The sequence below is a fragment of the Cystoisospora suis genome (assembly GCF_002600585.1).
Source record: "Cystoisospora suis strain Wien I chromosome Unknown contig_309, whole genome shotgun sequence".
NCBI classification, from domain to species: domain Eukaryota; phylum Apicomplexa; class Conoidasida; order Eucoccidiorida; family Sarcocystidae; genus Cystoisospora; species Cystoisospora suis.
This window is the reverse complement of record NW_027153110.1, coordinates 113,013-138,776: the sequence shown is the minus strand read 5'-3', so window position 1 is coordinate 138,776 and position 25,764 is coordinate 113,013. Positions and strand designations below refer to the sequence as shown.

At 44.2% G+C, this 25,764-nt stretch overlaps 1 protein-coding gene across 1 annotated transcript in view; it reads left to right on the top strand.

Moving 5' to 3' along the window:
• The first annotated feature begins 877 nt into the window (after nucleotides 1-877).
• The window catches only part of CSUI_000822 (myosin g), a 28,734-nt gene continuing 3,847 nt past the window's right edge, over nucleotides 878-25,764 (top strand). The window contains exons 1-22 of the mRNA XM_068061029.1: nucleotides 878-2,411; nucleotides 3,685-3,972; nucleotides 5,199-5,609; nucleotides 6,342-6,638; nucleotides 7,153-7,283; nucleotides 8,180-8,266; nucleotides 9,314-9,499; nucleotides 9,929-10,154; nucleotides 11,278-11,389; nucleotides 12,512-12,717; nucleotides 13,694-13,840; nucleotides 14,602-14,753; nucleotides 15,484-15,590; nucleotides 16,481-16,687; nucleotides 17,287-17,409; nucleotides 18,606-18,741; nucleotides 19,311-19,433; nucleotides 20,249-20,507; nucleotides 21,329-21,487; nucleotides 22,360-22,874; nucleotides 23,902-24,519; nucleotides 25,483-25,593. Of these exons, the coding sequence (XP_067927008.1) occupies nucleotides 2,222-2,411; nucleotides 3,685-3,972; nucleotides 5,199-5,609; nucleotides 6,342-6,638; nucleotides 7,153-7,283; nucleotides 8,180-8,266; nucleotides 9,314-9,499; nucleotides 9,929-10,154; nucleotides 11,278-11,389; nucleotides 12,512-12,717; nucleotides 13,694-13,840; nucleotides 14,602-14,753; nucleotides 15,484-15,590; nucleotides 16,481-16,687; nucleotides 17,287-17,409; nucleotides 18,606-18,741; nucleotides 19,311-19,433; nucleotides 20,249-20,507; nucleotides 21,329-21,487; nucleotides 22,360-22,874; nucleotides 23,902-24,519; nucleotides 25,483-25,593 (4,791 nt within the window). The 5' untranslated portion in view covers nucleotides 878-2,221. The remainder of the gene's footprint in view (nucleotides 2,412-3,684; nucleotides 3,973-5,198; nucleotides 5,610-6,341; nucleotides 6,639-7,152; nucleotides 7,284-8,179; nucleotides 8,267-9,313; nucleotides 9,500-9,928; nucleotides 10,155-11,277; nucleotides 11,390-12,511; nucleotides 12,718-13,693; nucleotides 13,841-14,601; nucleotides 14,754-15,483; nucleotides 15,591-16,480; nucleotides 16,688-17,286; nucleotides 17,410-18,605; nucleotides 18,742-19,310; nucleotides 19,434-20,248; nucleotides 20,508-21,328; nucleotides 21,488-22,359; nucleotides 22,875-23,901; nucleotides 24,520-25,482; nucleotides 25,594-25,764) is intronic.

The window sequence follows — 25,764 nt, the reverse complement described above, 5'->3', positions numbered from 1 at the left end:
CCCTTTCGACCGGCATATCAGCGTCCAACTGGATTTTCTTGGTAAGACCGTCCAGCGGGCCTTGAAGGCATAGGAGTGGGGAGCGCTTTGCGACCTCCTATCAGCAGAACAGTCCGAGACAGCTACCGACGAAGCCAGCAATTCTCTCTCTTCCCGAACCGGCAGCGCTGCCGGTGGGGCGGACCTGACTACGGCACTGTGGTCTCGTAGACTTTCACACACCGCAAAACGCAGCCACGCCCCGCCTCACCCTGCTATCGCACATGAGAGTAAAGCTCCGAGAATTTCCCGCCTACGGTCTGACCAAACACAAGACTACTGTCTCCTGTTCTCTCCAGACAACGGCGTCCACATCCGAGGTCTGGGACTAGCGACCCTCAGCGGCTGTGACAAATAACCAGGAGATGGCTGCTCACTAGCAAACTTCGCCGATTCCGTGCGGGTGTTGCAGATGATCTCCTGCTGATGGCCCAAATCGAGGCCTTCGTCCGCACACCGGCCCACCTTGGCTTCAGGAGAGAAGGAGAAAGTAGTGGTTGCCGCGACCAAAGAAGGGGCTGTCCGAAGGTCAATAACACTACAAGAAGACGGGAGACAGAACACCCCAGCTGCTTTCCACTTAGCCAAGGCATCCAGGGCTTCCTCGCGTCTAAGGCAGGCAAGGCAAGCGGGTTACTGGGTGGAGCTTGGACACTCTTGGAAGATTTCACGGGTCTCACACGCTAAAGTGTGGCGAGACAGCAGCACAGCGGGGTCGCCCGGCTGCATGCAAGTGACCAACTAGCTGGCCCACCGTCTCACTCAGTACTCAACCGACTGCAAAGTCACCTGTGCGGTGCAAGGTTACCAGAATCTTCAAGCGCCTTGAGTTACAGAGAAGTGGCAAGATTGGTGGCCCGTCCGTAGTCGCTTCGCTGCATGGAATTGCCGGACGTTAGCATTGACGTTGTTCCTTTTCCGTGTACTTTTTTTCCCCAACACAGCGTATCGAAGTACTCCTCCAGTGAAAGTGACCAGAGTGGCCTTGACTGGCGCGATCCCGCCAGTATACGTAGGCCGCCGGTGGTCACAGTCTGTCTCAGAGGCGGAACAACTCAATCGCTAGAGCTTCGCTTCTCTCCTCGTGAATCCTCGTAACTCTGTGTTTTTGGCTTCACGCATGCACAAGGTGAGCACTCGGTAACTCCGCAGTCAGCCACGCTCCAGCGGGATCGATCTGTTGCTCACTGCCTCTTGCATTCCCTTCACACTAGCAGAGAGGTTGCGCGAGAACCGTGCACGGACCTTCTATGCTGTAGAGATGACTCCAGAGAAGGCAACGGCAGGGACACGGTCCACCCCGGTGTCCCATCGGCCCTCTCTGACGGTTCCAAGCGGGAAGCAGCGGTTCTAGGTCCCCATGCTGCCTTACGCGCACGATCCTCAGCAGCTCTCTCATCTCCGTCGTGCATAATCTAATGCAGTATAGCGCTTGTTTTGAGTTTCATCTCCATGGTGTGTTTGGCCCTCCAGAGTGACAACTACTTCGGCATGACGCACTCCTGCCATTGTATCTCCTTGATATTCGCAGTTTCTCACCGTCACCTTACAGAGGGGAAAGATGTTCGTCTGAAGGACGCCTTCTCGTGAAATTCTAGAAGCGCCCCCCTCCGAGACTGTCCCTAGCTTCTTTTTCTGTCCCGCCGTTTTTGGGACGTTCTTATGGGAGACCACTTTTTGTTTCTTCCCCCTGTGCTGGCCCCTACCGAATCCAGCATGTGTGCTTACCAATGTAGGCATTCTCTCCCCGGTCCTAAGGGTTGACAGACTTAGTTTTTTCTTGTTTCCCTTCGTTCTCCCGATGTATTGAAATATGGACGTGGAGACGATCATTCATCCGGTCTGCACACATCTCTGTCTCACTTCAACCCATCTGAAGGACTTTTCATGTCCCCTGGCTTAGCCAGGGAAGGAGCCGTACTCATCATTTCTGCCCTGATTCTTCACCAGGAAAAGTTTCTGTGTCCTTGTCCCCATGGAAGTCCCATAGAACGCTTTTCGACTTCTCACTTAACAGAACGTCCACTTGTCTCTCTTGTCTGCCCTAGGGGCTGCCAGCTGGTGGTGTATCAACTCATGCTGTAATTTCGCTTGCCCTCTCTCCTTGAGTTCTCCTTAGTCTTTGCTCACCGTTTGATTACGTCTGGAATCCCTTCTATCTCATGGCAAAGAAGAGACGAAGATGACAGACCGCTGCTGGGTGCCTCACCCAACGGAGGTATGGGGGGTAGCCGTGGCTGAACCAACAAGTGGTGTGTATAAACTGACCGAAGTCACTGATGAAGCTACAGATCCACAAAAGGTGGAATTCTCCGTCACCGCGGCACAGCAAGCCCAAGTAGCAGCAATCTCAGATCCTCGATCTTTAGAAGGTATGACGTCTTGTCAATGCCTCCCCTCTGTCGTTTCTCTTTCATGTTGACACCTTTCTCCGGCCTTCGTCAAACATGTCCATCGCTCGGAAAGGGATCGGGTGATGGAATCGACCCAACACTGTATGTACACAAGAACACGCGGCTTCTCCCCAAGCCTCTCTGATTGGATTTCTTGCCTGGACCGGACTGTTCATCTCTCAAAAGTCCATTTGTTCAGGCTAGATCTTTTCTTCTTGTGTTCTCCTGAGACCCCCGAGGGGGGAGAGGGAGTGTAAGGGAGTGGACCGTCAGGACAAGAGAGAGGACAGGTTCGATGAAGTTTTCTTTCACTTACACCATCAAGCAGGAAAATGACCGGGAGGAGTCAGTTGTTACTCCATCCTAGGACACTCGAAAAGCAACTTGATGCAAGAAACGCGCTTTGTGTATGGAGAAGAGCTGAGTAGTAGTGGATACTTCAGCTGCTGTTCGCTGATTCGTCTTTCGTCTCTTGTTGCACACTAAGAAGAGATTCTCAACAAACACATCTCCATCGCTTCAGTGACGGGGGTCCCTTGATCTATTCATAGAAAGTAGTTGGCGTCAGTCATGTCTGTCGCTCCATTCAGCAGCAGATCTTTCTTTTCACAACTCGCAAAGCAAGCTTAGGACGAGATTTACAACGTCTCTAGATCTGGAAGTGAGAATAGGTGGCAGGTCTAGTCTTTCGTATGCTATTCATATCCTGGTCTTCGGTATCCTTCAAGGTGACCGAACTGTTGTGCAAAGAAACTTCGACGTCCATTCCTGTGCGGGGTGTCCCTCTCAACACGGTTAAACATCACAGCTAGGCCAACTCACAGCATTCATCCATTCTTGGACCAGCCGATATCATCATGTGTAAGACACGTTGCTGTTCTACTGTGATGAGAGGGAAGGGCGAAGACAAACAAACAGGAACTTGCATGTATATGTGTATATATATACATGTAGGGATAGTTGGTCGACAGTGCAACAGGATAGTAGCACGTGGCTATAGGGGCGCACACGCTTCAGACCGCTTCGTCATCCGTGTGCTGTGTTTCTGCTCAGAGGGTGAACCTAGATAGGTTAGGCAGAGAGACGAATACCGATAATTAGATAGATAAGTAGTGCAAGGTAGACAAGCATACAGATCGACACAGAGAGATTGATATAGACAACTCGATAAATAGAGCACCACAGATACGTACATAGATAGATTGGTGATTTCTTGTGTGATTGTGTATTCTTCCTTTTTCTGCGTTTTTAGGTGTGGATAATGTTTGTGATTTAGCTGATGTCTCGGAAGCGGCGATTCTCCATACAGTCCGTGTGCGGTATAAGAAAGAGAAGATCTATACAAATGTAGGCCGTATTGTTTTAGCGACAAATCCTTTCAAGTATCTTCCCCTCTATGGACAAGAATATGTCCAACAATATTTCAAGGCTGCGCATGCATTTGATCTTCCTCCTCATCTCTTTCAAGTGTCTGCGGCCGCTCTTAAGGGTCTCTCAGAGAAAGGAAAACCACAGAGCACTCTTATCACTGGAGAATCAGGTAAGTAGACGGCAGTTTTAGTAGTAGCAGTAGGTATGCATGCGCCAGGTTTCAAGACACTTACTCTTTCCGCCTTCTATCCGATCGTCTTAACAATAGAAACAACAAGTCGAAAACATAGGCCGAGATAGAAAGAAGAGACTTCAAGACCAGCCGAAGAAAGGACTCGGTGAGAAGAGACGTTTTTCTTCCTTTTCGTTTCTTGGGGTCCTTTCCCTCTTCACCTCGATAGTCAGCATGCCGACACATGTGTCTCGTCGAGAACTTCAATCATAGTATCTCACTCCACTGCTTCTCTCCACTCATAGCGCCAAAACTGCATGCACTTCAAGAGAGGGGAAAAGACGCGAAGAAAAAAGAAATTGGGAAACTTCACCCTCTGCTTAGTTGATAGTGACAAAGAAATGATGCTGACAAAAGGGAAGGGAGAGGTGTGTGTAAGTTACCGTATAGCTGCGATGACTCATCTCAACTAGGTCGATCGATGGAGACATAAAGAACAAAAGGATTCTTGAAGATAGGAGAGATGCCTCGTAATCAAAGGGGGCAGCGAGCTTCAAGCAGAGTGCCATATATGAACAACGGCGTGCAGATATGTTTGCATATGTATAGATGTAGCTATAGATGTGTATATATGTATAGATATATGTGTATATACATAGGGCTTTGCCCTTGCAGCTGACTACATCTCATCTGTAGCCAAAATATAGCGTTTGATTCCTCTTGTCTATGTGGTGATACTAATGGTAACTCCTTGAATGCAAGTTAAATACACATAACGACGGTCCACTACGAAGCAACGTCATAATCGGATAGCCGGGGTTTGCCCTTTCTTATTTCTTCAAGAAACTTTTCTTTTCAATCAAGACTGTCTTTGAACGACACTGAGTGGAGCCAGGACCTTTAACAATTTCTTCTCTTCTCCTCCACCTTTCTTCCTCTTCTTCTTGCCTTCTGACTTGATCTGCCTCGCCTTGTCTTCTTCTTTGTTCAAATGCCATCCTTCTTCTTCGTTCCCTCTCTTTCCTACCGGGGACAGAAACATCCTCGAAGCACTTACCGCCCACTTCACACCCATCCGACTTCAAAGCTTTCCTTCCTGTGTATCTATGTACTTACACTCTCTTCTTGCATTCTTTTCCATCTTTCCTTTCATCGTTGTCATCATTGTTCTCTTTCTCCGTCCTCTTCTCGTCCTTCTTTTACTTCTTTTCTTCTTACTGTAGGAGCAGGGAAGACAGAATCGACAAAACTCATCCTTCAGTTTCTTGCTGATGTGAGTGAAACGTCCTCCTCCTCGTCTTCTTATGATATAGCGGCATCAGGGCGTATCTCAAGCTCACGCCAACAACAGAATCCGCACTTCGGAAAGAATCGTACAGGCTTAAGTTCATCAAGAGCTGCAGGCGGGAGTACCCTGAAAGCCCCCGGCACAACTAACCGACTAGGGTCTCATGGTGGTGCTACAGCAGCAGGAGGCGGAGGAGGGACAGGGGGTGGATCACTGCAGCAGAGAATTTTAGAGATCAGCCCTGTCTTAGAAAGCTTCGGAAATGCATCGACAAGTCGAAATGCCAACTCAAGTCGATTCGGGAAGTGGATCGAAGTCTATTTTGGTGATTCTCTTAAAGTTCTTGGTAAGCAAGCAAGGAAGGGATGATGGAATGAGGACATGGAAAGGATCAGTCCGAGTGGAGACATGAAGAGGAGTAGAAGAGAGAACCGAACTAACGGAGATGTTGAAATCTTCTCTCGGAGTTGAAGGGGGAAGGGAGATCAAAAGAAAAAAAGAAAGACAGACAGACAGATAGATAGATAGATAGAGACACGATGGGTTAGATGGGGATAGACAAAGTTGTATAGGTGTCTATATGTCGATGAAGACGGGAAGGTTGTGTGTGTGTGGAGGATCAGGCGCTCAGATGACTTAGAAGAACTTCGGTGGAATGATCGTATATAGGCAAGACACGCAAGAGTTGGGACCGACTCTTTAGATTTATCTCTCTATTCATCCTTTTCTATCTGTCTACCTACGTCATACGCACTTCCGTCTATACACTCCGTCTACTAAAAAAGTCATATCACCCATTACCCTACTCCCTTCTATATGTCTGCATACATGTATGTATGTACATGTGTATATACCTATCTACCAGCATCTATTCCCATTTGCACCGCATGCATTCCAGCAACGTTCTGTCTCTTGCATCTCCTCCCGCGTAACCTCTTGCCGCCCCAACGACATATAGCACATCTTTCGTATCTATCCCGACCGCTGTTTCAATCGTACATCTCTTTTTGTCTTTCTCTCTTCATTTGTTTCATCCTCTCTTGCCCCATATCTTTTCTTTCTTTCTTTTTCCCAACAGGGGCTAGTATGACGTCGTACCTTCTTGAACTTCCTCGAGTGACTCGCCATGTGAAAGGAGAGAGAAATTATCATGTCTTCTATCAGCTTGTTCATGGAGTAGCTTCCTCTTCAGGTCTTGTTGGGGTTGCTTCATCTTATAGACTTGGCACAGATCCTCTCGCCTTTTCTTTCTTAGTCCCTCAAGCTTATGCCACTCCATCCACCTCGGGTGCCTCTATTAAGAAAGGCGCCAAAGGTGCAGGAGGAGGAGATTCAACAGCAGCATCAGGGTCCGACCCTCCTAAAACTCATGATGGTGAGTTCTCTAACAAACGCAGGTATACATGCATCTATCTATATATAACCCATCTTCCCTTATCGAGGATAAACCTCTATGCGCCAGACGTGGACTCTCCGTCCCAGTTCTATACATCGATCTGCTTCGTATAGATAAAAGTTCATATATGTACGCGTGTTCTACCTTTCAATAGATAGATAGATAGATCTGGGTTTTGTGGATGCACATATGTGTATGTCTGTAGATTGAGGTGTATGGAGGCTATCTTTTCAGGGGGTCGCTTACGTCGTATATATATATGAGTGTTTCACTTAGTATTTTATCTCTAGACATCTTCTACACGTAAATGGTCTGTCGGAGAGAGAATGCTGTAGAATCTTTCTTTCTCCTTTCAAGACAATATACTTCTCTTTCTTCTTCTTTTCTCCTCCATCTTTTTCACTACTTGTTCTTCTTCCTCCCCCTCTCCTTCTTCTTTTTCTTTCGCTCCGACCATGTACGCACCCATCCTGCGCGCTTGACTACCGTTCAGTTGACGACCTAGGAGGCTTCAACGAACTGAAGCGCGCGCTCTTAGTGTTAGGGTTCGATCCCTCAACTCAGAACGATATCTTCAGTATTGTCGCCTCTCTCCTTCATCTCGGCAATGTTACCTTCACTCCGGTATGTATGCCGATCCATCTAAGAGGGAAAGAAAGAAGAGAAAAAAGAGAGATCAAGGACTCTCGGTTCTCCATAGGGTAGCCTCTATGTCTGACTCTTGCTGTGTTCTGTAGTCAAGTAGCTTGTATGTGTGACTTCTATCATGTTACACATAGTCTTCATGCGTCGTTCGAGGATGGGAGGCGGTTTGCTTAGGTCTACTGCATGGAAGGAGGTTGGCGGCTACACTGATAGTAGTCGCAGTAGTACGGGCACCTGTATGAGTTCATTTATGTTTCAGTCTCTCGGTGGTTTACGAAATTCCTCGCGTGTGTCGGTTCTACGGCGGTATAGATGTGTATATCTGTCTTCAATCTATCTTTCTGTCTGTCTATCTGCCTACCTATATATCTATGTCCAATCTGTCTATTTATCTCTCTCTTAGCAACTGTGTTGTATTCGTTCATGCGTGACAGACGAGCTAAGCGTAGTAACTCCTCTTCCTTCTCGCCATCTATCCAAACAACTCAAGGTTCTTCCTTCCTTTTCTTATCTCTGTTTCTATTCATACAACAGAGAGACAGAAGTCTATGGGAGTGCCATTAGAAAGAGAGACCAGGAAGGAATGAGAGAAATCATCTCTTCTCACTTTTTCTATTAGACATTTCCTTCCACAGACCTCATCCGCTGTCTACTCATGCGAGTAGAATTCTGTCTGATAGACAGTTACTTTCACGGATTAAGATCTTCGCGGCTCTTCTTAAGAGAAGTTCATCTACGTCACTGTCTAGATCACCTCGCTCCTCGTCGCCGTCGTCTTTTCGAAAAGAAGGAGAGAAAGACAGATACTCGACTGTGAAAGTGCATGCAGAGTGCGTCTCTCTTTTTCTTCCTTCTTCTTTTGTTTTCACTTACAGGAAGGAGGAGGAGAAAAGTCTGCTGTCGCGAGTAACACGCGTGAGCATTTGGCTACAGCGAGCGAGTTACTTGGATTGTCTATAGAGGTTCGTCTCTTATGGTCTGCCCGTCTTACGGTTAGGCTTCACGATCGGAGTGCAAGCTCAACGCGGTCTTTCTTTTTCAGAAGATATTTCTACCTGTCCATCTGCCTCTCTATCTCTCTAGCATTAATAGTAGGAGCAGTACCAAGTGAAGATGATAGAAGTAAAGAGAAGCATCAGCCCCCTGGAGTAGCAGTCTCGTTTTCTTTGTATACGAAATAGAATTCTATTTTCTGACTCGAGGAGTCTCGTAGACTACTTAAACAGTCGGCTGATGCCCCTTTCTTCACTTCTGTCACCTTCAATTCCTACGGTTATGACTGCCTCTCTCGCGATTGTTCATTTCTTCGTTCGTTTTCATCTGTTTCCGTCCCTTCTTTTAGCTATAAATTCACAAGCTTCCCTCGTTTTTTTTCGCTTCTTCTCATGGGCAGCTACTTAACAACGTTCTGCTGTGGAACACAACAGGAGCATCATTCCCAAGTGGTAGCTACAGTTGATTCGTGTTGCTTATCGTCCACTCGCTTACTTAGACATGGATCGCTTTTCTTATCATAGATAGGTCGTACCGCTTGTTTTGTATCTCTTCTTTTTCTTTTCTTCATCTTGTGTCTGCCTTCGTCATCTCACATTCACACGTGGAAGGGACAGGGAGGTAACATATTTGCTGAGCACCGTCCCTCTATAGATATATGCACGTACATAGGGATAGACCGTGTAGCATCCTCTGTATAGGTCTGGCATGTAGTGGATTGATGTTATGTAGATTCATACAGACATACATGCATACGTGAGGATAACTGGATGCTGCGTATCTGTAAGGAAGGACACGTATATATATGTGCAGTCCATCTGTATCTTCTGCATTCGTGAACCTGGGTCCGCCATCATTATCCGTATAGAAAACTTCTTCAATACGCCTGCGCGCTCTGCTGCACATGCGTGAAGTGTGTCTTCGTGGTAACTGTCTATCTGTATAGATTTTGTCATGGAGAGAATGTATCCCCGTCTGCGTTGTTGTGTGTATCCATCTTTTTCTGTCTCATGTAGATGGTAGAAGGAGCATTAACTACAAGGAAGATAAAGACAGGGAATGAAAATATTGTCATCCCTCTTAAGCCCGACCAGGCTCTTGCTGCTCGAGATGCATTCGCTAAGCTTATATACGGATATCTTTTCACATGGCTTATAGAACAAATTAACGCCTCTCTCGCTCCGACTCAACAACAGTTTGATGTAAGTCCCTATAATACATAGGTGAATCCTTAGAGGGGTGGTATGTCTTTTTTATCTTTCTTTCTCACTCGTGCTTTCTTTTTTTCTTTCTTCTTTAATGTATCGTGCATATGATACCCTAGAGCTGATGAGAAGTTCTACGTAGATAGGTATCAGATCGTGGCGACTTGACATTCCCAGAACTCGATGCTGGGACGAAGATTCATCTGCCTCGCTTTGTTTATCATGCGGTGCATATCTAGTGTCAACATCTATCTATCTATTGTTGATCTCTTTATTTATCTCTAATCTATGTATCTACTTTCCGTGTATCTGGTTATCTTTAATCTGTTTCGATTAAGATCTCTTTTGTATTTTTACTCGATGAAAGACTGTTAAGCACATCGATGTGTGATGTGTGCATTATGTGTATTTCCTCTTGGGGATCAGGGATCGCGGTATGTAGGCCTATTAGATATAGCTGGATTTGAGAGCTTTCAAGTGAATGGATTTGAACAGCTCTGTATCAATCTCTCGAATGAAGAACTTCAGCATCACTTTAATGAAGATATCTTTCTAAATGAAGCAAGTGACTATGAAAAAGATGGACTCAAAGGACTTTCTATCTCCTATCAAGATAATGCAGATGTCCTCAAGCTCATCGCGGGAAAAGGAGGTACGCAACACGATCAAGATCTTATACAAGTTTGCCAAGTTCATTCGCATCATCGAGAGGACTAGATAGATAGATCAATAGATGGGTAGTTGGATGTGTGTGTTTATGTTGTTCGACCGTACAAATCTTTACAGAAATATGAATGCATGTGGAGAAACTGTATACTTGATCAAGAGAGATAAAGAAATAGTGGGGTACGAGATATATGGACCACGGCCAACGAAGCTCAGGTACATGGATACACCTATTTACACACGTATGTATTGATAATATGTAGATATATAGATACATAGATATCTCTATGCCGTGGATGCTCCATTCGAGTTCATCAGTGAATAGTTTCAAGGGGCCGTTTGGGTAATGGATATGTTCTGTAGTTTTCTGTGGTAGAAAAAAAGACTCTTCGAAACTGTGGCTGCATGCATTACCACAGGACCATGTAAAGTTGTTGAAGGTCTTATATCTTCTCTCTCACTGTTCTTCTTCATTGCCTCCTCTTTTATCTCTTCCATAAATACATACCTTGATCTCACACAGGCGGGTCGTAGAGAAAATAGACAAGAAAAGAAAAAGACCATCTTTAAATTGATATTCGTGGTGCACTGTGTTCTCCGTCAGATATCTCTCTCAGGAAAGAATTTCACGGCTAGTCCTTTTGAGAAGTCTCTAGCTTACCTGTACCTCTACGCAGTGTAATAGCAAAGCTCCAGAGACAAAGAAGAGAGCGTCGCCAATGAGAATGAAAAACAGACTTTCACGAACCTTCACGGTATCTCATCAGTGCAGGAGGGACGATGCTTGGGCTTAGATGAAGAAAGAACGAACTCGAGACGGAGAAGTTCATACCTCTTCATCTGCTAATCCTTCCATCCACGCAGAGCTGTGTGAGAAAGGACGGCGGCTGTCTGTCATAGTTAAAGCTCTTGCTGATGAGAAAGCACGTGACTCTTTCTTTCTCGTACATTCTTCATAGTCTTTCTTACAAAGACGGGAAGTGGTGTGCTGTACATGGCCCACTGTGATCTATCTGTCTACCGGTCTCTAATCTGTCTATCTATCTTCCCCTGTTTATCTGCGGCTTATCTGCATATTCATATGTTGACTTAATACATCTATCTTTCAGGTATTCTAGCTACACTAGACGAAGAGGTGTTTGTTCCTAAGGGATCTGAGCAGGGATTTCTAAACAAGTTAAATAAAGCTCAAGGGGGGAACGCTAGATACATTCAAAACAAGTAAGTGAAGTTTTCTTTTTCTCCTCGCTTCTCGTGTTATCTACAGCGCTACCTATCTAGCCGTTCTATCCTCTCATCTCTCTTTCACGTTATATGTATTGGGATGAACACAGTAACTCTCATTCATGGAAGGAAAGAAGAAGAATGCGCGTTTTTGGACGGAAAATGGATGGAATCTAGACTCTCATCAGTTAGCAGGTATATACTTGGTTCTCGTAGAGAGAGGTCTACTATATTGTATTAGGCTTTTCATCAGCTGGATCTATCTATCTGTCTGTTCTCCTATCTATGTCTCTAACTTTCAACTATCTGCCTATCTGTCGATCTATCTATCTATCTTTAAGCTATCTGTGCATCTATATCAACACCCTGTTTAGCTTGGCTGCGTCACGAAAGATGTAATGCAAATTTGTTTTCTTCTTCTTTATAGCAATATATGGTTGGTCTCTCTAGCCTCTTGCTTCTACATATGTATAGGGATGATCTATCCGACCTTAGGAGTAGTGACTTGACTTTGTCCGTCATGATCTTTATAGGTTTTTCTTGGAGACGTTAAAGAGCAGAGACAGAGAGAGAACAGGATTCGGATGGACATACTTCAATAGAGTACTAGACTAGAGCTGAAGGAATTAGTGATCTCTCTTTCAGACAAGTCTCATGGAAAGGGAGAGAACCCGTCCGCACCTGTGTGATACATCAGATTTCTTGAAGGCTTTTGTCTCTTAAAGAAGAACCCAAGAGGTTTTTTGAGTGAACCGACGACCGCATGCATAGGGTTGTTGAGAGAGAACACGAGAGTGGCAGCGCTGAGTTGCAGACAGGAGTGATCGCGCTTCATACAGAGATAGAAAACAAGGTCTTCTCAGCGCTAAGGAGAGTTGTATCCGAAGGTGACGATAGGATGACCCGCGACAGTCGCAAGATCTCTTGGTTACAGAGGAGTGGGCATATACATAGAAAGATATAGATATAGATAGGGAATACACTCGAAGTATATACTTGGGATGTGCTATCTATATATATATATATAGGCGCGCTTGAAGTAGGCATTTAAGACGAGGTGTAAGTGAGATTTTGAAAAGAAAGTTGTTTGCTTTCCTTTAATGCTCTCTATTCTATTAGGGTACAAGGCTCTATGTCATTCGGAATACATCATTATGCAGGAGATGTCACCTATACAGTTGATGGATGGCTGGCTAAAGATCAGAATGCACCTCCTCAAGAAGCTGTTGACTGTCTATACACCTCAAAGAACGCTGTCGTGAATGCGCTTGTCTCAAATGTTGTTGAAGGTGGAGGTTCATCAAAGGGTTCTAAAAGTACTGTCGGTAGGTTTCTCTTACTTCATCGTTTCTTTTCGCGAACCGACTGATAGATATCTCTATGAAGAAGTCCAGATGTTTTCTTTTCTTCAAATCAATTCGCCCTCTTTCTCAACAACATCCGTCCTCACTATAGGCGATCACGAGTGTACAGGCCTTTGAAGCAACTCAACCGAGAGCCCTGTCATAGTAGTAATAGTGGTAGCAGGAGTAGAAGTAACTCATATACACCCGCTGTTTTTCTTAGACCAAACTAGCTTCTCTTTCGCTTACATGCCTTATCTTCTCACCTTGTGTACATACCGAAATGTATGTACGGGTATCCAAGGTGTTCAAGTCGGTTTCAGTATGCTGAAGTTACTCTCACACTGGAGGAGTGAGGGATGAGTGGCCTTTTGTCTGGTCGTGGTGATGAAGATTAGAGTGGGGACGTCGTCGTTAGGGCGACTAGTACAGGAGGGAATGTCGCAAGTGAGAGACTCAGCAGGTGGAGGCAGGATTTCGGTTGGGGGATTTTTTATGAACGTACCACGTTGTTCTCTGATTGAACGAGAGACTTTCTCTGACAATCCCTGTACATACTAAGACGGTTTGAAGTAAGTACGTCGTCTCTTTCTATCTCCTATCGGGTAGGCGTTTCTTACCACAGCATGTCTCACAGCTCTCTGTTCCTTCTTTCATGTATAGACACGCACGAATGTATGCAGGCAAGTGCGTATCTCTCTCTATATATACATATACATATTGAGATACATACGTATGCGTGTATATACACTCTCTTAGGAGAACACTGTCTGTGATTCAGTATCTTTACTGAAGTGTAAGCGTATCAACCGGTTTTCTTTGTTTTTTTTCTGCGTCTCTTCATGTAGACTGATCATTTATCATCTGTCACTCCTTTCTTTACCACCATCGAGCGCTCGTGTATATGGTTTCCTTCTTTCTTTTGTTCGTTTCTTCTTCTTTCTCTTCTCATGTGTAGGTTCTGTATTCAAGCGTCAGTTGAACGAACTCATGACGAAGATCAATGGAACTGATAGCCACTATATTAGGTGTATCAAACCCAACAAAAAACATCAACCCAAACTCATCAACTCAGATCAGATCCTCAGTCAACTTGTCTGCTCAGGTCAGTCTACCTTATGTCTTTCTATCTATCGTTATTCTACCTATCCATCGCTAATCTATCTATTTACTCTTAGTCTATCTATCTATCTATAATCTGTCTATTTACCATTGATCTGCCTATCTATGGTTACCTCTCTACCTTTAATCTATCTATCTATCTACCCTCAATCTGTTTGTCTATCGTGTATCTGCCTACCTATCGTTAATCTGTTCATCTACCATTCATCTCCCTATTTATCGTCAATGTATCTTTCTACCTTTACTCTCTTTATGTATCTTTAATCTATCTCTCTTTCATTAAACTATCCATCCACCTTCAGCCTGTCTATTTAGCTTTAATCTCTCTATCTATCGTTAATCTATCTCTCCTCTTTCAATCTGCGTATCTATCGTTAATCCATTTTCAGTCTGTCGTCTATTTGCCGTAAATCTATGTATGTATACATGTATGCACACGTGCGGCGGTCGTGTGTGTCAGTTCCTCTCGCTGTTTCTAGAAGGATATCCGAAGCAGAAGAAGACCTTTTCTTTCTCTCTGGATGCTTTCACTAAGAGATTGGTCGACTGTATCCATTGTGTTTGTAAGTCGTAACTTCTCTTGAATCATCTTCAAGAGCTTTTTCACTAACGTTACTTCAAGAGCTTGAGTGGAGATGTCTTGCGGCTAAAGGCTAAACCGTAATCTCCCGAGGGCTCGTCACGCCTTGCGCCTAGACCTTCATACGTTAAGTTATCTCTTGCTTTCTGTTGTTTCTTCCTTAGGTGTGATGGAAGCTATTCGCATAAGAAAGGCAGGATTTGCGCTAAGGATGCCTCATAAAGAATTCGTTGATCGATACCGCTTGGTTATAGGCACTCGGAAAGCTTCGTCCTGTTTAAAGGGCTTAGATCCTACCTCTGCAGCCCAAGCTTTAGTAGGCGTACATGCTGCATGCATGCAAGGGGGCAAGAACTAAAGACGTTGCCGTACAAGATACATTTCTCATAAAAAGTGTTTTGTTCAGGTTGGAAAAGACAGCGATGGATTTCTTTCATCTTCGTATGCTAGGTTTGAATAGACGTCGAGAAGGGGTCTTCTTAGAGAAGAACATAGAACTTTGCATGTCTCTCATACTTGCGGTGCTTCAATGCTGACATACGTGATTCTCAGGGTAGAAGAGATGGACCACATGCATGTGGTCCTCCTTTGTCTATCTGTAATAGTTGAATCCATGGACATCTATGAATATGTATGTACATATCTAGGAATATGTGTGTATGTATGTATGTAATGAATGTGATGTCCTTCAAGTCACACTCTCTCTGAAGTAGCTACAAATCGAGCTTCAGTTTTCTACTTCCACCTACTGTCTCTACGTACTCAAACTTGCATGCATACACATGTATCATCTGTAGATACACTTGTGTGATCAAGACTTCATAGACGTACCTCACGCGGTTTCCTTCTGTGTATTCTAGAAGAAGACTTGAGGAGAAATCCATACAGTGGTGAATAATGTTTCGTTAGGACAGGAGTCTTCTTACTTCCCTTGCGTCACAGATCTTCAGGATCAGAGATCTTTTCTATCTCAGGTATAGATATATTTCATGTATACTGAGATGTATAATGAAAGAGAAAGATTTCTGTTTCCTCTCTGCATGCAGGTGAATGAATTAGTGTCCTCGGAGAAAGTTAACTCAGAAGAATGTCTCGTAGGAAAAACGAAGGTCTTTGCGAAGTCGACTGTACAAGATTTTCTTGAGCACGCGAGGTAGGTACATATAGAGATAGGTAGATCAACGGAGAGGTCTCTTCGTTTCTCAACTGGAGCTGTAAGAATTCTCCTTCTTAGCGAACCTAGCTGTATGTATGTACACTGGACAAGTGGCTGATTGTAAGGACAGATGAGTTTCTTTTAGAGAAGATAAGAAGGTCGTCAAGTTCGAAACTGTTTCTCTAGATAGAGAGAGAGATCTAGGGCTAATGCACTCTTCTTGGGTGGAGAGCGTATGGAGGAGAGGAGTTAGTTCGTGAGAGACTGGAATTGATAAATCTTCTGTCCGAAGAATCTACGTGGTGAGAAGGAAAGAAGTGGTGCTCAAGGGTTTTCATCGACTTTTTCTTTCCTCGTTGATTTTCTTCACACACCTTGGAAAGTGTCTTAAGGCTATAGACGTTAGTTAGCGGAGAAAAAGAGAATGAGTCAGATGACGAGAGGTCAGCATCAAGCTCCAGAGTGTCTCACAAACCCATGCTCCATACGACCTGCGCACCGGTACATACGTAGAGCGCAGTACTGTCTATCAACATCTGCATTTGCCTCTCTACATATAGATAGATCGATAGATAGATAGATACCGTGTACATATGGACAGGCATGCTTGTCTATGTGTATAACATTGTAAATCGGTATAGATATACATGTACATGTATACTTACACTCCTCTGGAGGTAGGTAAGCAGGTAGAGGGGGTGACAATTTGATTGGTACTGGTAACTACAAGGAAATGTAGACAGCTGATGTATCCAAGGACAAACGCCTCTTTCGCATCAAAAACGTTTCTCTTTCTCCCTACTACTACTACTACAGCTATCGAGTTATCTTCTCTATTTAGATGTTGATCTTTTCTCTCTTTTTTTCTTGTTTATCTGTGTCGTCAGGGAAGCTGCCTTGGTTGAACCTGTGATTCTCATTCAAGCTGTCTATCGTGGATGGCGTACAAGACAGCAATGCAAAGTTCTCTTTGAGGTGTATGGACAGCTCAAGGTCTTCTTACAAGCTGGAGAAGAGGCAACTAAACGTGGAGGTTATCTTACTTCTGAGCCTGTCTTTCCTGATGCTGCTAACCCTGCATTACTCCAACGGAAGTAAGGTATTCTTGACTGGAGATTCATTCATAGACAGCAGATCGTCGACTGTTGTGTCTAAATCTATAGGAAACTGGATCTCACATAAATTCTTTTTGCGCAGCATTCCTTCTTCTGGTAACCAGCTCTACGTGAATCTGTGTAGATCGTCATCGATCCATGTATCTCTCCATCTCTCGTCTAGCTATCTGCGTATTGATCTATTCTTAGTCCATCTCTCTATCTAGTCTTAGTTTATCTTCAGTCTATCTATCTGTCCTTTTTCTACCTATCTACCTATATCTATCTATCTGTCTCTCCCTTACCTGTGTATCTATTCCTCAATCTACCTCTCCAACCTTAGTCTATCTCTCTACAGCTTCTCTCGGATACTTTCTACGGAAAGTAACTTCTTTATATATACTTCATTTCACAGCCTACACATCATAAGCCGCATACAGCTTGTCCTAGTCTATCTCTGTACATGTACTTCATTCTTTCGAAGCGAGGTTTTGTGTCTAGAGTTCACTTCGGCTATTGAGTCTGGTATCTCCTTATCTTGTTTTCTTCTTTTCCTCTTCTTCTTCCTCTTTCCTTTTCTTTCTTCTTATCATGATTAGAGCGATTTTGCTTGGAGATCTAATTTCGAAGCTAGAATCACTCGATCCTTCTTTACAGCCAGGGTGTCTTGCAACGGTAGCGAAGTATCATGTGAAAATGACAGCTGAAGCGTCGATCTCTCTGTAAGTTTGTTTTCTTCTTCCTTCTCTTCTTCGCTGGGATAACTCAGGGTGTAGTGAAAGACGAGATGGTGATGAAAAGGATCAGAAAGCGAGGAGCCGTAATCAAAGTGAAAGTCTCTCTCTGGGTAGCACAGCGTCTCAGATATGTATGTGTCTATAGATGTTACTCTACATGTATGTATGATAATGTGACTGTGTATGCTCTGGTAACTCTTGATTTCTTCTCTACACGAAGAGCATATCGATTGTTGTGCCGTAGTACGGAGAAGGTGAAGAGAAGTCCCTTCTTCCGTTCTTTATCTCAAAAGATTAGTCACCTTTGATATACGTGTATATGTGCCTACATCCATAGATCGATTGGAACGTTATAGGAAGACTCATCAAGACTGAAAGGGAAGGAGAATACCAGGCCCTTTCATTGTGAGATAAGAAAAAAACATCTCAGTTTTCTTTCGCTGTCTTCGTGTTAAAATGAGAACGAATCAGTACTATTCCCTATCTTCTTTTCTCTCATTTGGTCTTCCGTCGTCTTGTTTTGCTATCTCATACTATGAGCTGTAAGGCGGATTGCCTTCTATCTCTTCATGCATCTCTTATTTCAGTGCCTCTCAGTCTTTCTCCCAGGCCGTGAACGAGATAGTCGATAGAGATATACTGGTTAAGCAGAGATCGGTGTAAAGAAGGAAGAAGATAGAGAGGGTGATGCTGCCATGATTTCTCTTGTTGTTCTTGTTACTCTCTTTCATTCCTTTACTCAATCTCAACGTCTCACGAAAACTCTTGAACCCGTTTCTTTCTTATCTCTCTCCTCTACTTTCTTCACCTAAATCTTAATTATAGAGCAGGTATAGCACTTCTCTTTCTACATGGAAGGATAGAGATAGAGTCCAGTCGTTAAGGTGTCTGCGTAATAGCCTGCCTTTCATTCTCTCCCGTAGCGATACATCAGAATCGCTTACTAGATTGATTCAACTATCCAAACACTAAGTAGAGCTCCCCCCCTGCAACCAAATACTCTCAGCCTGTATGTATATCATAAATACATATATATATATATATGTATATACATGTGTACGTAAGTATGTCTGTATGTCTGCATGTATGTGTGTATACGTTTCACACAATCATATATGTATATGTTTCAATGTAGGTACGTATGTATACGTTTCATATAATGGGTGGATTGAAATGTATAGAGAACTTGAGCGTTTGCTGAAGGAGACGGAAGGAGGGAGTAGAGGAGAGATGATCGATCGTGAAGCTCCAGGAGCTCTTCGCGCGGCATTACAGAAGGCGGAGAACAAAAAGCTTTCCGGTCCTCTTATTACACAGGTCAGAACCGCTCAAACATCTGCCTATGTAGGAGGCGTCAGATTTAATAGTCGACAACAATGATAACCTTGTCGAGATAAGAACCTCGATCGCTCCTTGTCTCTCTGTTCTTTTTGATCTCGTGTCGTGTAGACTTCATTGAAGTATGATGAGGTACATCATTCTCTCTCTCTCCGTGGGGTTTAGGCGAGAAGGCGACTTATTTGGAAACGGTCATCTCTATTGTTTCAAGTTGTGTAAGCACAGCCTCTCTCCAAGAATGCCATCGTCTTTAACAGTGTGAATAACCTCTTATACATGTACGTCTGTACACGCATGTGTATGTTTGGTAGGAAGGCGAGGTATTCGAGGGAATATACCCTGGGGTGTATGTGTAAGGGAGGGTCCTCCTCTGTCTCTCGCGTCATTGTCGGAAATACAGATGCATGTAGAGGACTGATCGTGTGGATCGAATAGTTTTAGGGGCCACGTCTTTGTTAATGTGGCGTCTGTCTCTGAGCTCTGAGCTTCATGAACGTTATCCACTAGGCAAGGCGGCGGTTTGTCTTCGGCGTTCTTGTTGTTCTTAGGCAGCTGATCGTATACGGCAGTTGGATGAGGAGACCGCACTAGGCGACTCGATTGATGAGGCTCTACGTCAAAAGGACAGGGCGGGCCTTGAGAGTCTATTAGCTCAGGCTAGCCGACTTAAAGTAAGCTAGCGAAAGAAACGAATCACACGGGGGGGGCTTGCTTACTCTCCAGTGTCATCGAGCTTTTCTCATTTTGAGTGTATGTACACCCTAGATCATCTGTTACTGAGATGATGTGGATGAAGGATAATACAAATAGAATCTTGGGGTAAGTCCTTTTCTCAGTTGGACAAAACGTTTGAGTCACTGCATGAATTAGACGTTTCTATTGATCAGACAATAATATCAGGAACTTCGTTTTCCTAGCATGCAGAAGATTTATAGGAATACGTGGGGGTGCGTCTAGCGTGTCGATGCAAGAGTACATGATGTCTAAAGAGATAGGATTCATCTGTATGCATTCACAAGCATGTGTACACGGAATGGCTAGACGAAAAGCACATACGCTCTTCTGTCAAACCATTTCTACAGCAGAGCGAAGGTCCGCATAACCAGAAGACAACAGCAGCAATCTGTGGCACCCCCCCTCCATGCCTACGGCCTGCTTGCGATTGAGGTACTTACCTCCCTCCTTCTACGTATATATAAACTTGTCTATCCATGTATGTATAAATGTATATGCATACAGAGCTATGTATCTATCCATGTGGATGCAGGTAGACAGGTATATGCAGTAACACGAATAGCGCTTCTTTGATTAGCTAAACAAAGGACATAGACTCTTGGCTAGACAGCATTCGGAAGAGCCATGGCTCACCTCCGTGCGTATGTATCTGCTGGGGGACCGAGCTTTTGCAGAGCTCTCATCTACTACATTCATAGCACACGTACGTATATGTATCTTTATTGTCTCTTCTGTTGTCTCATTACTCCAGGCTGGGAACTCTCGATTCATTACTAGCTACTTGCCGCCTTTGATAGCATCCGCCGAGGCGTTCTTAGCTGACGATGCTCGAGAGAGTCAGCGGTTAGCTGAAGAAAGACAGGCAGCTGAGAAGGCACGAAGAGAGGCAAAAGAGAGAGAGCAACAAGAAGCTCTTCTTCTTGATGCTGTAGAAGAAAGAAAAAGGAGCGAGCGTTTGTCGGTCGTTTCTGTTGTCTCCGGGCTTGCTCACGCACGTTCAAAAAGAGAAGGTCCGCTTTTCTTTTTACCTTTATGCATTATCCCTCTTTGTTTCTTTCTTTCTTGCGCCGGTGTATCTATCTGTCTATCTGTCTATCTATGACGTAACTACTTACATCACGGGGATGTAATCAGTTAGCAAGCGTAATGGTTCCTCTACGTTCTGTATTGAACCGGGGCATGCTGTATCATTCTACATTTCAGCTAGGTCAATGGTATCTTCGAACCAAACGTATATCGATCTATCTGAAGAAAGTACAGATTTGTGGATTCATGCAGTTTACCGAAGACAAGACAGCATCTACATACGTCTACGGCTTCAAGCATACTCTCAGCATACGCAGTCAAAGGGTGTATCTAGATTTGTCTCTCTCTAAATGATCGATGTTCAGCACCACTTGCCGCCCACGTCTGATAGATGATGAAGATATCTGGCGCATGCAGACAGAGTACCCCGATGACTTAAGTAACACTGTCTTCTGCAACTGCATTCCACCTTTTCTCATGTAACGAAGTATATCTAGATTTCTCTCCAAGTTGCATGAGGCAGATTNNTTTTTTTTCACATGCAGTTTAGACTTCAAAAAGAGACTGCTCGTGATGTTTGCTGCTGTCTGTCTCTTCGCTTCTGGGGCTTGTCTTCTACATCGGCCCTCTGATTCTACACCCAGTACTCTCTTCATTAGTATGGCAACGATCGACCCTTCATAGTGAGAGTACAAACAGCGTAACTACTGTTGACACTGCTTCTGTATACGTAGTCCTTTCTCCTTCTTTCCTGACAATATCCTAGCGATGTCTCTACCTGCCTTTCATCTATCTTTTCTGAAAGCAGCTCGAAAGTCCATGAGGAACGAGGAGAAGAGAGGAGGTGTTATGACGACAGCAGGAAGTAGTTTCGATGAAGAATCATCGACATCTGAATCTGATTGGACAGACAGCAGTGAAGATGAGAGTGTCTACGGCGGAGGAATGTCAGGTTCAGGAGACGGTAAGGTGTCAAAAAACGATGTGTAGGTATCTGGAAGAGGCGGAAAATCGATGGTCTAGACATCTGCTCATCTTCAAGCGGCTTCTTCAGCTGTTACAATGATAACACTATGGAAATCTTGTCTAGAGTGCTTTGACGTGTAGGTGCTCGTAGTAGATGATGTCAGGTCTCGGTGTATTAGCCGAGGATAGCCGGTAGGCCTTAGTTCACAGAGATATGTATGCATGTGGCATTCAGGTAACTGATCGAATGGAGGGGAAGTATGCACTGCTTAGAGAAGTCTTCTTTCTCTCTAGTTACGAAAATGTACTTAGGTATGTCTTCTCTGGGTCATACGAGAGCCAGCTGCTCTTTTCATTTCTCAGAGGGGCGATTAGTGAGGTTGGTGTGAATAAGAAAGAAACGTAGACACGGAGAGCTTCTTTGCATAGGTGTTATGTATGACTGACGGTGAGAAGAAGACCTACATGCAAGAGACGATTCCTACATTTTCATCCTGTCGTTCCATCTTGCGTATCTTCATCGTTTTGAAAGTTTATGGCCGCCCTTCAAGATACCTACTGTCTGTCTACCGTCTCGTCATCACCTTTCTGTGTACATCCCTCTACCCCTCTTGATCTTGAGAATACCTTCTTTGTCGTGCTCCGTTTTTCTTTCGCAAGAAGCACACCTAACGCTTAAATGGATCTTCACCCTCCAAGGCGTGTGTTACGAAGAAGTTTGCATCGCTTCCTCTGTTTTCCCTTATCTCTTGTTTCCATAGATGTTGCATGCATTGAATCTACATCGTAGACCTACCCCCCTTGGGTGATTCTAGATTTCGTTTTGCTTGTGTTGTGTGAGTCTCTTTTGTTTCGTTTCCCGTTTTTTAGAAGAAGAAGAAGGTGGAGAAGCTTTATTTAGTTCATACTTGAGTAAGTTTGTACGTGAGGTAGCACGTGCAACACGTGAATGTGATGCAGTCCAGCTCGAGTTTTTCCTCCAGCGAGCTCAAGATGCGAAGTTAAGTCGCATGCCAAGAGAACTTCATATAGCCAAACAACAGCTCGAAAACTTGAGAGATCCACCCTGGTTAACTTCCGAGCTGAAAGAAGCTGTTGTAGCCGTTACGTGGGGTGCAAATACAGAAGAAGATATGACGAAATTAAGAAACCTGGTACGTCAAGCTCAAGAAGTTCGAAAGCACTATGCAGGATTTGAGTCAAATGTCGATCCAGATGTTCTTAAAGCAGCTGTAGCTACACTTGAAAATCTTAGAGGTCCACTTGATGGTGGCATAGGAGGAGTTGGACGTGGCGAAGGAGGAGGAGCCGGGGGAGCACAGAAAGGCTTCCAGTTTGAAAACTTTCCGCTTCTTAAAATTAATCAACAAATTCAAGAAACAAAGGTATGCAAGATGCACGCTGGTTCTTCTTCAGAATTCTGTTTGCTGTACTTACACTTCTAGTATACGCATCTGTGCAGGTCTTGTGTATACGTGCATATGTGCCAGGAATATGGAATTATGTCTCTATCGCTCTCTCTCTTTCCCTATATATATATCTTTGATAGTTATGTCGATGTGTGGATCAGTAAGGTGATGATAGTTGATGTGAGAGTAGTAGATGGGACTAAGGAATAGTGCAGCTCTGCTAGACGTGTCGAGAGAATCACCATGCTCGGTGGATGATAGGCAGTAGAACATACGTGCGTAGCTCCTTTTGAAAGGAGAGCTGTGCGTCCCCTGTCAAATCAAGTGTTGGACTGTGATAACTTCGCTCCTCTTGTCTTCTCACACGGTGCCTCTAGCAGCGAATCTATCGTAACGACTCTCCCTTATGATCTTTCACCGCCCTAGTCTTCTTCTGCACTAAACGGATGCACATCTTCTTCCGGGCCACAAACTGTTGCCGTACATCCCTGCTGTCCGTGTGTGTACACCTGGGGGTATGCTTTAGTACTTATCGATATGCATAGACTATTCAGATATCCAGATGTATTCCGCGTATGTATATAAATATAGATATAGATGTGCATTTGTCGCCTTTATTCCTGAAGGAGTTACGTCACATATTACGACTAGGACATGTTGGGGGACGTTTTTGAATCAAAAGAGCTCTTCGGGATGGAGTGGCAGAAAAAACTGTTGATCCTTCTGTCCTTAGAGACGTATACACTCCAGATAGATAGATTAAAGATAGATAGATAGATTAAAGATAGATGAGCACCGTCTCTCTTCTTTCATCACCTACATCTTTCCATCGTATCATGTCTTTCAACAAGAGAAGCAAGGAAACACTCCATCTTGTTTCAAACAGATCTCGTTGTGCATGCAATCTTTATCTCTTTCTTTCTTTCTTCTCCCTCTTTCCTGCCTTTTTCTTTCCATGTGTCTTTCTGTTTTTTCTTCTTTGTGTGAACTTTGTCTCTTCTAGGGTTCTAAGAAACTCGAGCGGTTACTCTTACGCCGAGAAGAACTGTTATCCCATCAAACAGATCCATTAACGGAGCCTCTCTTAGACCTTCCTGATTCCCGTTGTATTGTTATGTCTCTCAATTGCTTTCGAAGTCTTCTAGGGGTGATGGGGGATCGGTTTTGTGTAGGAAAGAGTGCTTTAAGTGAAGAGATTCTTCAGTTAGGAAGACAAGCTGAAGATTTAAGAGATGAAATTTATTGTCAGTTGCTTAAGCAGTTAAGAAATAACCCATCGCCATCAGGTGTTTTAGCGGGCTTACGCCTATTACAAGCTGCGTGTCAAAGCTTTCCCCCAAGCGGCAATCTAGAACCTTATCTTCGATACTTCCTCCAGCAGACATCTGTGAATATCAATATAACGGTATCTGGTACGGGTGGAGGGGTAGCCAGTATACAACACCAACAAGAAGTTGAAGAGATCTGTCGACAAGCCCTTCGAGATCTAGACGTCACATGTAGAAGATCAGCAGGAGGAGGTGGTGGAAGAAAGAAGAAAGACGAAGATGGTAGTAGCGGGGGGGCTGAGGGGGACGATAGGCAAAATGAGGCTGATGATGATGAAGCCACAGAAGTTCAAGTAAGTTCAAAGAAGAGGAAGAAAAGAAGGACCTACGAGAACATACGATGAGATAGAGATGATACGATAGGATAGAAGATGAAATAGAAGAGAGAAGATAGGAGAGGATAGGATAAGATAGGACAGCTTGATGAAGGGTATGAGTAAGGTGCCGGTTAGTAGATGTTGTATCTGTCACTACTGCATAATGAGGGAGAGATATGTAAGATGACAGTCAGACCATCTCATGTGGTCTTATTAAGCATACACCCGTCGTCGTATAGAAGAATCAATGGATAGATCTGTGTGTATGTGGGTATGCTTGTCCTGTTCATCAACTGGTACTTTCTGGCTCGGCCTTGATTTGTTGCCGGCAATTGATCATAACACAATCGACCTATTTCTTTTAGTCTATGTAGGGAGACACGGGGGGGACAGTGAGAGATGATGAGTGCTATCCTCCTCTTTCTTTCTTAGTAGTATTCCACAGACTTTCACGTATAGTTTGATAGCTGTATTAATGATATATGATGTTCCCTTTACTCTTTCGTAGTAGTAGTAGTAGTGGTAGCACTCTTACCTTGTTCCTATCACAGTGTCAAGAGTTAGCTCAGAATCAGAGGAAGAAGAAGAGGACCAGTTTTCGGCGCCTTAACCCTGCGCTGTGTTTACTGCACTACTACTTACTAGTCCTCGTACTTACGGTGTGCGACACCCACACGCTCTCTTTCACAACTGACACATCCCTTCTTTTTCCTCCCTCTCCTTCGCAGTCCTTCACAAGCACACGACTATTATGATACTCCTCTACCCTTCTTGTATTATAGAAACTTGGCTTGGGTCATTAGGATGCTGAGAGATACAAAACAGAATGAACTCATTAAATGCGTGCCTCTGCTCTGCTGAAGGATATGAGGCAAGAGAGCGAATTTCGTGGAACACTCGCGGGATGTAAAGATGCATGTAAATCGATTCTGCTGACAGGTCAGACTCACAGATGGTTCACGGAGGCGGCTCTTTCTTGAAGGAGATCTCCCTCAAGATCTTTCTAGTCGACTCGTGAAGGACCTAAATCTTGTCGGTGGAGATGATTGGGTATGTTTCCTCTACGCTTTCTCCTCCTTATATGTGTATATACTTACACCCTGACGGTGTTAGTCTACGTTTGCATGCCATTCGCGTCTCTGGAGGAAGGAATGTAGGAAGTATGAAAGGGCTTTCCCACCTTCCCTCCTACCCACTTGGGTCTATATATAGAAAAGATGA